At 50.5% G+C, this 12,336-nt stretch overlaps 1 protein-coding gene across 1 annotated transcript in view; it reads left to right on the plus strand.

Annotated features, from left to right (window-relative positions):
* Positions 1-1,714, plus strand: part of PATJ (PATJ crumbs cell polarity complex component) — a 149,839-nt gene extending 148,125 nt beyond the window's left edge. Inside the window, exon 45 of the mRNA XM_009808349.2 lies at positions 1,568-1,714. Within this exon, the coding sequence (XP_009806651.2) occupies positions 1,568-1,714 (147 nt within the window). The remainder of the gene's footprint in view (positions 1-1,567) is intronic.
* Positions 1,715-12,336: the final 10,622 nt, after the last annotated feature.

The following is a 12,336-nucleotide window of genomic DNA, read 5'->3' on the forward strand; positions in this document are numbered from 1 at the left end:
AACTTGGTTTTATACATTAAAATATTTATAAGGCAGTTTTATATCTGTAAATCTCAAAGTGCTTTCCAAGAGGTATGGAGGCATCACTTTTCCCACTGTACAGGAGAGGAGGCAGTTGCAGAGATGCTGTATCTTTGGGGCCGAGCTTCAGCTGCAAAACCAGCAATAAGCTCCTGGGCTCAGATAGTCACTCCCAATGAGGAAAAACACCGAAAAACAAAAACGCCATACCTTGTGGCTTCATAATGAATTTGCTTAGAGATCAGTCCTGGCTTTAGTTATTCTCCCTTACTTCCAGCTTCTCTTTCATGCCTCTTCGTGAGTACTCCACTCCCATGTGCTGGAGCCGCTCATGGTGCGACTGTCTCAGCCCATCTCTGACCCCAACCCTGAGTGTCAGGGGGGACTTGGGGGTCCCAGCCAGGTACAACAGTGCCTCTGGCCACACAGGCTGAGGAAGAAACATAGTAGAGCCCAGCCTCCAGGCAGACAGCCCCAGAATGGCCACTGGTGCAGAGGGAGAAGTGCCCCTTGTCCCACCCATCCCCTTGCAGGCAAGGTACTCAGCACGGGCCAGCAAGATACATCAGGCATGGCCACATGAAGGGAGTTCTGGAAATGGGGGGTAAAGTAAAACAGTGGGAACTAGGAATACTTTACATAAGTAACCTTGAAGTCAGTCACACACAGTTTTTTTGTCCTGTGCCTACTTGCTGTCACTCGTGTCAGCACTTCTGGCAGGGCAGATGACATAATTAAGAAAACTGCATCTAAAGGTGGAGAAGTCGTGTCTCCTCTGCTTCTGCGATTGTGGGGCTCAAATCACAAATATGTGGTCTTTTTACAATTTTCAATTACTAACACAGGAAGATATTGTGTCTTTAAACCGATGCTTAGATTTACAAGTTTCTAGATGTGAGCACAGCTGAGAAACCCTAAATCGAAGCTAGAATACACTGCAGTCACTGGTGGGGCCATGGAGCAGAAATGGACACCATGAGCCGACCTCTGGGCAGGGCAGGGCTCAGGATTTAGATAAAAGAGCTGCACTGAGGCCTCTGGAGGAGAACAGCCATTTCTAAAGCTCTGTGGGAGCTTCTTAGGACCTTCAATGGAGCCCAGCTCCATCTGGAGCTTGGGGCAGTGCCCAGGCTGTTCTGCTGCATGAGCTCTGCGTCCCTCTCCCTCCCCACACTTTAACCCGTTTCTCAGCACTGGGTGCAGAGTACATTTAAGTGCTGCTTTAACAAGCCTCTCCATAATCATAAAAGCCAGAACTAGTCTTCACACTGCAGTTTTTCAGGGATGAGCCCATTCTCCTCTTCCTGGAGGTGTATCATCACCTGCCCGCGCTGCCCCAGACCTTACAGGGTTGGGTAAGCGGGGTGAGCGATGGGCAATTGTTGAAGCACTCAGGGAGACTTCAGCACTGTCATTTCCCATGTTGCCCACCCAGCTACGGTGGGATTTCCAGTGCTGCATCCCTCCTCATTTCATCCATCAGCATTATGAGGGACGGGAGGGCTCCGTGCTACCAGCCGCTAACGAATCGCTTTGCCGTTTGCAGGGAGCAGCTGCGGACGATGGCAGACTGAAGCGTGGCGATCAGATTTTAGCAGTTAATGGGGAAGCTTTGGAAGGTGTTACTCATGAGCAAGCTGTAGCTATTCTCAAGCGCCAGAAAGGAACTGTAACATTAACGGTGTTATCATGAATGTCATTGCGCTTGCGGAGATAAATACAATTATTTTAGAACATCAGTAGAGCTATAATAATACTGTTCAGCCCTGAGCAGGATGTAATGCAAACCCTGGTAAAAATGAATCAGTATTCACCCCATTGCCAGCAAGGGTCGTGTGCATCTCGAGCTTCATTTAGCCTTCCACATTTATCAGCCTTTCTCCCCACCCTCCCCTGCTTCTGCTGGCTTTTGAGGTTTCTCTGGACAAGTTTAATTAAGAAACTTCAAAGAACAATATCCATTTTGCTTTATTTATACATCGGTTTATCCCCACTAGTCTGAACCCCAGTTACAACTGCTGAACTTGGAATCAATTCGCACACAAAAGAGAATTTAGATCGTCAACTGATCTCATCTGATGAGCAGAAATAAATGCCGAGTGACTTGTCATCTCACTCATGATTTACTTATGCTAATTGTCCTTTCAAGTATGCCAGAAAACATTAGCAATGTAATTAAATTACCACTGTTCCAAATGATGAAATATCAAATTCTCCTCTGGGAAATTATTTGTGCTCAGCACAGTAAGTCTGATAGTCAAATGTGAACTTCTCATGTTTATCTCTTTGGGTAGGTCTATGGAAGTTAGTCAGAGGTAATTACTGTGATGTGTCAATTTGCAGCCTTTAGCATGAAAAATAAACTGAGGGAGAGGGAAATTTTTTTTTTAGGCTTTTAAAATGTTTGAGCCTTTTCAGATATTTAGGCAGCATGAACAACAACAACCTATCTCGTTCTATTCTAATTATATTTTTAAAGAAGAAGAAATGTGCTGATATATGCCAGGCGTGTTGCATACAAAGGCAGTTGTTGTTGTTGTGCCAAGTTGCAGCATAATTGTTCATCCTGAAACTTTAATGAAGACAAAAGTTTGCTTCGGCAATGTGATCCTATAATTCTAGTAATGATGGTGAGCAGTCCCTCTGCACGTTGTCTTTAAGGATAGATGAAGTTAATCCAAACCAGCAAACCGTTTTACATTTCCAAGAGTCTCCCCAGGATCAGATAGTGCAAGAAGAGGCTTTCACGGATCACAGAGGATGCTTCTCTCTCGGGGCAGTGGTGAGATGATCGCCACAGAAGACTGCGGCAGCAATTTAAGATGATGTCCTCCCGGGGCTGGCTGTCGTGCCCGTCCTCCCCAGGGCAAAGCATGCAGAAGCGGCTTCCTTAGCCCCCTCCAGCGAGTCGGGTGGCTCAGTCGAAGCAACTGGCTATTTTTTTTGGTTTAAGCTAAGCCAGGTGAGAGCATGCTGAAGCCCACGAGGAGCCCTCCCAAGGCCTGTCCCGCTCTTCATGGTGGAGGTGGGATGGCAGGAACGTTCAGCCAAAAGTTAGCAACTTCGTTACGTGTCACAGCCATTTCTGCAGTGATTATATGACCGTGGCCTTAGTGATTTAGCAAATGAATTTGGCAGGCAGATTAATGGCAATGCAAGTCGTTGTGGTTTAATCTTCCTATCCAGAGGAGCAGTAGGGTTTTAGAGAAAGCAGCCCAGTCTGATTTGGACTATTTGGTATAATTTATAATGATAGTGTAGCTGGGAGAAATGAAAGGGAGGGAGGGGTGGTGGTGTCAAAATTGGCTGCTTACTTTATGTGAGAAGTCCCTGGAATGCAATGGAAAGAAGACTCAAAATCTGTAATATAATAGCTGGGTTTGTGTTAAAAGTACTGCGTTCAGTATGTTTTAGCTAGAGTGGGTATTCCCCCATTCTACGTAAAAGAACAGGTACTGAAGCGAGATGAACTACACTGAAACAAACAAGCTGTGACTAGCTCTCATTGGAACAGTTTTCCTTATTTCATTGAAAAATTTTCTTTAAGTTTAGGTAATCACAAAGTGCATTTAGCCTGCTGGAACAATTAGTGGGTATGCCGTTAATAGTGCCTGGAAGAGACTTCACATTTTCAATGGATTCCCACTGTAGTATTTGATTTGCCAAGTAAAGTGTTAGTGGAACCTTGATCGTAGACGCAGAGAAATTTGTCCAGATGTAGCAAATCTGAGAATTTTTAACAAACTGCCTTTCAGTTGCAAAAGTATCCAAGGTATGCAGAAGTTAAAGGCAGGTAGGTGAAATGTGACGAGGTACCTTCCGAAATATTGTATGGAATTTATGAACAAAATGTAAATTATTCCTCTGTCTGATTACATTTTTATAACCATTGCATTCCTACTTTAAGATGTTGCCACATTTAATCTATGAAGTTTTACACGGCTATTTATTAGCCTATTATGCACATACTGTTCGTATACATAAAGAATAGGATTTATGGGCTGAGATATTTTGCACTTCTCATTGCTCAGAATGAGAGAGAACATTTTCTGCTTCTTGTAATTTGCACTTTGTGTGTTGAATATATTACTGCCAAAAATTATATTGCAACTAATTGATAAACCAGTGACCATGCGGAGAAGCGTGTGCTGTATGTACAGGACCAAGTTAGATAATTCAATTTGCATTACGCTTGTCTGGGTTGAGGTGTTCTGGTTTGTTTAAAACTTTATTTCTGTGCAAGGGAAAAAGCAATTAAACCTCCTGATTGTATGTTTATGTGTATCAGCAAAATGAGACATTTTATGACTTCAAAGATTCTAAATAAAGCTCGGTTACCTAAGTAGTTGTGCATTTATTTTTTTTTTAAGTCACTGTTAAAATTTATTCCATGTTTGCTGTTCCAAGTGGGGCTCATGATTGCCCTTCTTGTGGAGCAGGAGCAGCGGTCGCAGTAGGAGCGGTGGAAGGCTGCGGTGACAGTCGGCTGTGGTGACAGCCAGCCGAGACTCTGCACCCACGTAGCAGGATTGCTCCCGAGTGAGGTGGTCTCGGGGACCCGTCCCGTTCACATCCGCCCTCCATCAGAAAGCTATAGCTGCCCATCTAGGTGTCTCTAGCCCGGTAAGTAGATTTTAATCAGGGGAATGCCAACAAAACCAGCTCAGTTGAGAAACCAAGGATCTGGTGCGCAGGCAGCAAAACCAGGGGAGAGAAAAAAGGGGATGAAGACGAAGGCACCAAGCAACTGGTATTGTACCAGGAGTAATCAATGTCAACACAAAGCATGCTTGCAGGAGGAGCATCTATGCCGTAGGCATCTCGCAACCCTTCGGAGGTGCCACTCGCCACCATTTCAACTTGTATGTACCGGTGGGAAGGGTTCTCCTGCCTTGGTTTGAGGACTCGGCTGCCAGAGCCTTTTCTTTTTGAAGGGCCACGTGCTGTTCACAATCCCTCCATCAGCTTCCTCACCTGGAGAGACCTGGAATAACCTGCAGTTTGCAGTGACACGGTCAAGGACATCCTTGACATCACCAGGAGCTATCTTAGGACTGTTTGCATTTCTTGGCTAACTCTGCAAAGAAGAGGGCCAGTGGCGCCAATGTTTACGCTTCTTCCAAAGGCTGGAATTGAGGTGCTGTACGTTGTTGTGTCATCCCCGCCGTGCGAGCTTGCCAGGGAGCAAAGTCTGTCCAGGCACGATCCCCGCTGCCAAGCACTGAGCTTTGGAAGCACCCGCCGGCTGCAGCCTCGGTGCTCGGGCAGCGACGTGAACCATGGCGGTGGAGGGTGGGCCGGTGCGGACAGCAGGTCAGCCTGGAGGGGTGAGGGGACCCTGTCGCAGTGCACTGCTGCATCAGGAGTCACTGTAATGCCTCTAAATTCCCTGTAATTAATCAAATGGCGATTACCACCCTGCAGGTATGACATATATAAAGCCTGTTGAGGTAATATGATTATGCTGAGATGGAGCAGTTAATGTACCTTTGCCTGAAAGAACTGGAATGAATTAATTTAACGTTACACATGTATAAAACATTAGTTTTTACAGTTGTGCTGAGCATTGATATATAATTCCATTATCATCTTTCTCCACGGTTTCACACATCTATGTCCATAATTTAGCTGTATTTACATTCTGGATAAATGCTGTCACGGTCATTGTTTTTCCTCTTAGCAGCAATGGACATTTTGTTCTCTAACACGCACAACCCTGTGATAGCTGGACCTTTTAGGATGGTAACAAATCAGAGATCCATGTTCTGCAGCATCCCGAATGGAAAAGGAACGAGGATCACCTTGACTTTGCCCCCAGCCTTGGCCAGGCAGGCTCTGAGGTCTCTGCTGCTTTCGCAAGGCTGGTGGGCTTGAAGCAGAGTTTATTCCCAACTCTTGCACAAAAAGGAAAATACGCAATGGCACCATTAAAACTCTTCACTCCTGACAGCGCAGCCCCGCTGTAGGTGCTGTGCCTCTCTAACCGCACGATTAAAATTTAAAATCACACCCTAATCAAAGTAATTGTCCCCATTAAAACCGCATTGAAACGGGGTTATTCTGCTGTGCTTCCCATCCGGGATGCCCTGGGCAGGATGCAGACCTGCTGAGCGCAGCTTTTCCTTCCCATCACATCCTAGGAAACAGGTTTTCCTTTCCAGAAATGACACGACGCTGCAGTCACTTTTACGAACTCACCAGCGAGCTGCCACAAGGAGGAGGTAAACCAAAAAAGAAGAGGTCCGTGAAGGTCTCCTTTTTCCTGAAAAGAATGTACTTTTGGGGTGGGTTACTTGTTTGCATTTTGAATAGGAACAGTCTCTTCTGTCTCATAAAGCTGTTTCTTGGCTTTTTTTTTTTTCTTTTCTTCTTTTATAACACTTTGATGTGCAGGGATGATGGGACATCTGTTGAAAATAAGTATGGGAGATGGGTTTCTCCTGGCACTCCGGGAGCTCGTTTGCTGCAGGTTCTGCTTTATTTGGGTGTGGCATAAAAGGACTGCAAATCAATTCCCCTAAAAAGCAGCACGCTATCCTTCCTTCCCTTCCCCTCTCTGCCACGTGGGCTTTTCTACAGCCTTGTTTCCACTCAAGCAAAAAGGACACTCTGGATGCTGCTTGTGTGCAATGGTGCTCCTAAAATGCAAACTCAGCGCAAATCTCACTGCGGGTGGAAGACAGCGAGAGCGTAACGCTGCACCGGGGAACTCCTGTGGGACAACGGCGAGGACCGACAGCCTGATGTGCTTGCTGAAAGCTGTGTGCAGACACCCCGGGGCCGAGCTGGACCCCAGCGGTACCCCCCGGCCTCCCATCGCTCCTCACGAGGCTAAATCCTGCGCAAGAGCCCGATGCCTCCTTGCGCGGCCCGTCCGCGGGGTTTGGGGGGCTCATGCATCCCCCAGCAGCGATGCTGCTCAGCAAAGGCCCTCGTTAGTGCTCACCTTATGGGATGGGGAGGATTTGTGCACTGGAGATGGTGTTTTGCAGCATGGTCATGCCAAAAATCACTTCTTAACAGGGACGTTGTTTGCTCCAAGCTGCCTTTGGGCTTGAAGAAGCCCCCTTTATGGGTGACCCCCTTGCTGGCGTTGCCAGCAGTCCTTGCCCCAGTTTCTCTGCAGGATCTCTGCTTGAGGAGATACCGGCCCAGTGTCTGCAGCCGCTCGCTGGAAAGCAGCTTTGGCCAGTGAAAAGTGCCCGTGGGATCGTGCCCGTCAGAGCCGGGTTTATTTCTTAGTCGGGTGTTTTACTGCTCCTGGCAGAGAAGCCGGAATCAGCGCACAACTCCTGATGCTCACAAAAACCTGTTAACTTGCTCCATTGGGTGGGGGGGAGCAGCTAAAACTGGGCAAATTATTATTATGTGGGCAAATGTTTTATCATATTGCTGTTTTCCAAACCGCGGAACAGGGTAGCAAACAGGGGCAGTTGCTGTCTGTGTTGGTGTTACCCTGGGCAGGATGAAGCCTGAGCTGTTGCTGCCATGGGTTGTTTAACCCCCTCTGTGCCAGATTTTCCCCTCGCAGATCGCACGTGCTGGGGGTACATGGTCCCTGGTCTTTGGGTGACGCCTGGGTCTCGGCGGTGCGTTGGCAGCTGGTCCTCATCTCCTCCATGGCTGGAGCCCACCCTGCCAGCGTTTTGAAATCTGCACTTGCACAGCATCACAGAATCACTAAGGTTGGAAAAGACCTGTCAGATCACCAAGTCCAACCACCACCCCAACCCCACCATGCCCACTAAACCATGTCCTGCAGTGCCACGTCCACACCTTCCTTGAACACCTCCAGCGATGGGGACTCCACCACCTCCCTGGGCAGCCTCTTCCAATGCTTCACCGCTCTCTCAGGAAAGAAATTTCTCCTAATATCCAGCCTGAACCTCCCCTGGCGCAACTTGAGGCCATCTCCTCTTGTCCTGTCACTTGTCACCTGGGAGAAGAGACCAACACCCACCTCCCCACAACCCCCTTTCAGGGAGTTGTAGAGAGCGATGAGGTCTCCCCTCAGCCTCCTCTTCTCCAGACCGAACAACCCCAGTTCCCTCAGCTGCCCCTCATCAGACTTACCTTGCAGACCCAGAGCCAAGAGCCTTCATTTACCGTATTTCTCTCGTCTTTCTCAAAATGGGTCTATAAACCCTTACAGGGAAATATCTGCCCCTGAAAACACAATATTCCCTATAAGCGTTTTCAAAGACTAAGAAATCACCTAATACTTTTGTTACCCTTCTTGTCACCCCACCCAGCAGCGCGTTGCCGAGCCCCTTGTGTGTGGCTGCCATCGGCTGATGGCTGTCACCAGCGCTGGACCAGGGGATGTCACCAGCACTTGACCGCGGCAGGGACCTGGTGCATCCCCACCGAACGACTACAGCCACCAGCTGGGGAAAGCTGCGCAGACTCCGGGCATTGCGCTCCGGCAGCTTTTTCTGCTGAAATGGCACTAGATGGAGCAATTGACAAAATATTGTATTTCTGCTGCCTTCAGCCAGGAGTCTGGTGGCTCTGCCGGAGGGGCTGCTCCGAGGATGCTCCATCCTCTCAACCCCAACAGGGAAGGCAAACTCCCAAACCTCTGAGCTGCCTTTTTCCCCTGCAAATAGGTACGTGCTGCAAAAAGGAGACACCTGGGTACCACGATGAGAGATTTTTAGGAAATGAAATCACAGTCCGTCTCACCCTTGCTGATAACTGCCCTCCTCCCTGGGGAAAGCGGGGCTGTGGGGATGGGATGGGGAGCAGCTCAGCCCCGCAGACCCCAAAGCGGAGATGCTGTCGATGTGCCCGACACGCTGCCCCTGCGGCAGCTCGTTCCCCTGCAGCAAATAAATCTGCCTTTGCTGCTGAGACGTTCGTCTCTTCTGAGAATATTAAATTCTGCTGAGAGTCACTGAGCTGACACCATCCAAGCCGCTGACGGGGCAGTTTCTGGGTGATAAACCAAGAGGTGCTGATTTTCTCTGCCACCCAGACTGGGGAAGGAAAGAGAAAGCAGAATTCATTGTGTTTCATACCCTGTGCTTCAGCTCAGACCCAAGAAAGCTGCCGGCCCCCGGTTTTGCCTCTCCCCCAGTGCTAAGCCTGAAGAGGCTCACCCCAGCACCCCGTCCTCACCCGCCGTGGGGAGGCAGCGGGCAGGAGCTGCCCGCAGATGTCCAGGGAGCCGAGCCAAGGCACGTCTCCACCGCCTGGGAACGGCCCGCTCATTTAATTAACCACGGAGGTTGTGTTCACCAGTTGCATGGGGCCCTGCGTGTGCGTCGGGCTCGAGCTGGTCTGCGCTCTCCTTGTGCTTTGAACGCCGTCATGGCCCCATTTTGGAGGCCAATGGCCGTTCCTCACTCCTTTCTCCCCATGCCCATGTCCCCCCATGGCTCCGGCCCCGCTCCTGCCCCGTCAGAGGGAGCAGGGTCCTTCCCTGCGCCGGAGACTGAGGATACTGATATTTACAGTGCAAGATAGGAGTTAACCTTTAAGGAAAGCTAACTGCAACATTTGAAGTAGCCTGGACAACGTTAACAAATTACTGCAATTATTTCATCCCCTTTTCTGCTTTATATGGTCTGAAGCTGACGCCAAGGAACCGTCTGCATCCCCGCAGCGGGAGCAGAGCCCGCTTTGCCGTTTCTTTTCCCAGCCGGAGGCCCACCGCCCCTCACACGAGACCCGTGATGTTTTTACCACCCCGCAGACGCAGGCGCTGAGCACAAGGCAGCCTTTTGTCTGGGTCTGATCACAGGGACCGCGCATTTCGCCACGGACCCGGCGTTTTCATTCCTCGCATATCTTGCAGCTGATGTCAGGATGGCGAGGGGGCGACCGCGGGGGCCCTCCTGCTCCGGGGTGGGGGGCACAGCGCGGCCGCGTCTCCATGCGTCCCCACCCCAAAATTTCTGGATATTGCCTTCCAACCCTGGTGCCCCCAGGGAGGCATCTCTCCCGCGCCTTGGCAGCTCGCAAGCGGTGGGAGGAACAATTTGGGATCATCTGGTTTTTGGCAAGGAGGGGGGAAGCCACCGGCTGTTTCTTTTGCGTGGGGCGGTTATCGACACCGAATCACGCCCGGAAGGCGGCTGGCTGGGGTGAGAGGGTCTGACGTGGCTCTGGCCAGGTCCAGCACCAGCGAGGTCGGCCGGGGCACGGAGGAAAGCAGGGGGCAAAGCGGGGACAGACACAGCCCCAGTGGGGTCAGGGGCTCTGCTCCCCCGGGGGTCGGTGCCCCAGCGCAGCCCCTGCACGGTCACGTGCCAAGTGGTTGTACGGTTGCTTCAAAACCAGCATCTGCCGTAGAGCTGAGCCTGCCGGCCATGGATGAGGTCTCCAAGCGTGGGGCATAGAATCATAGGATGTTTTGGGTTGGAAGGGACCCTTAAAGGTCATCTAGTCCAACCCCTCTGCAATCAACAGGGACATCTTCAACTAGGTCAGGTTGCTCAGAGCCCCGTCCAACCTGACCTTGAACGTTTCCAGGCGTTCAGAGTCCCCTTCTCCCCAGGATGGACCTTGGGTGGAGCTGGCTGTTGTTCCTCTGCCATCTCCCCTTTGGCACCACCATCCTCCCTTCTCACCCCTGTTCTGCCACCAAAGCACTGGTTGTCCAGCATGGTGCTCAGGCAACCCCGGCATCCCCAGGGACACCCGATGGGCTCACGTGCATGTGGGTCGGGGCACGACGTCTGGGTGCCAGAGGGCTTTCTCTGGTTATCAGCAAACTAGAGGGAAAAACAAAGGATCACTGAAAGTCATCCCGTTTTCAGTCCCAGTATGGATGCTAAGGGCTACGCAGAGTGACGTGGTTCTCCATGACCATGGACGTGCTTTGGATGAGACTGTTGAGTCCCTGCTCCCCTCTTTGCAGCAAAAGAAAGGGGCACACTAGAAATGGCCATAAGGAGAGTGGAAAAATCATGTTCAGCTGAGTTTCTCGTCATTCTTTCCCTTCACAGCCAAGCAGCTCCTAGATGGTGAGCCCGTAATAATCATTAGATTAATTTCTTTCCTTGCTGTGACTTAATTGTCTCCATTTGTATTGTACAGCGCTCGCACTGGGTATGTATTTTCGCTTGCCTATATTTAGTTTGATCCCTACCATGACAGCGAAATATATAAATTAAGGCTGGCTCTTGGGCACTTCGTGGCACCGAGATCCCGCAGATGATTTTCCATCAGTTTTGTGCCGTCTGGTACTTTGACAGCGTGCTGCTGGGCACTGGGAGATGCCGAGGGCAGCGTCGAACCCTCTACAGTCCCTCAGGGTCCACGTGAGCGGAGGAACTGCTCTGGGGGGGTCACCCCATGGGAGCCGCTGCTCCCTGGGAAGACGGTTTGAGGGGAAAAGAGGAAATACGAGGCAAAGGAATGAAAATAAACATTCCGGGGTTGTACGCGTTAACCAGCCTGGGCTGCAGGGACGGGAACGTGAGGGAAAAAGGGGACGCGGAGGGAGGCAGGGGGAAGGCAGGAAAGTCCATGCTTCCTCGCTGCAGAGCTGCAGCACGGCCCCAAAATAACGTGCCCTGACCCCGAATCGCACTACGGTGAGCTGGATATCCCGAGGGATCCCGCAGACAGGCGCTTCCCAAAGCCACCCTGATCCTTAGCAGAAAATCTCCCACGTTTATTATGTTGAAGCCAGAAAGTTCACCTCCCTCCGGGAAGCAGCGGGAGTCGGAGTGAAATTCCTCTCCGCAATCGCGGCTCCAGAGCTGGCGGAAAAAAAAACCAGTGAAAATTGTCACAAAATGGTATTATGGCTCTTTCTGTTTGCAGCCGGGGCCTGGCAGCGATGCCACGGGTGCTCACGCTGGCTCTGAACCCAGGAACGCAAATCGGGGTGATTCTCGCAAAAACACCCACCCTGCCATGCGGTGAGCTGGGGCCCGGGACCTCGGGGGGGTCACTGATCTGAAGAAACACCTCAAAAATGACGGATTTAATGACATGCATGTATGTGCAGTCACCACGGGCTGTCCTTCCCCGTTCCGTTGCTTTTAGGGGTCGGTCTGTCCGTCAGAGCATCCCTGCTGCCGGCGATGGGGACAGGCACAGGAGCAAACGCAGGTCAAGGTTTTACTTGAGTTTATTTATACATAAAGGAGGTAACTGCATTTTGCATTTAAAAAAAGGCAGATAGACAATTGAGATGATGAATGCTTCTGACTGAAAACATGAAGAAAGGAAAGAAACGGAGCAGACGGCAAATTTCAGCGGAAAACAGAGGGCAGGGTCTGTCCTCCCCTCCCTGCAAGGCAGTGGGAGCGTTACCGGTGTGAGGACAGGGACTCGGCAATGGCTTTGCCGCGTATTGCA

Source organism: Gavia stellata, chromosome 10 (assembly GCF_030936135.1).
Source record: "Gavia stellata isolate bGavSte3 chromosome 10, bGavSte3.hap2, whole genome shotgun sequence".
Taxonomy (NCBI): Eukaryota; Metazoa; Chordata; class Aves; order Gaviiformes; family Gaviidae; genus Gavia; species Gavia stellata.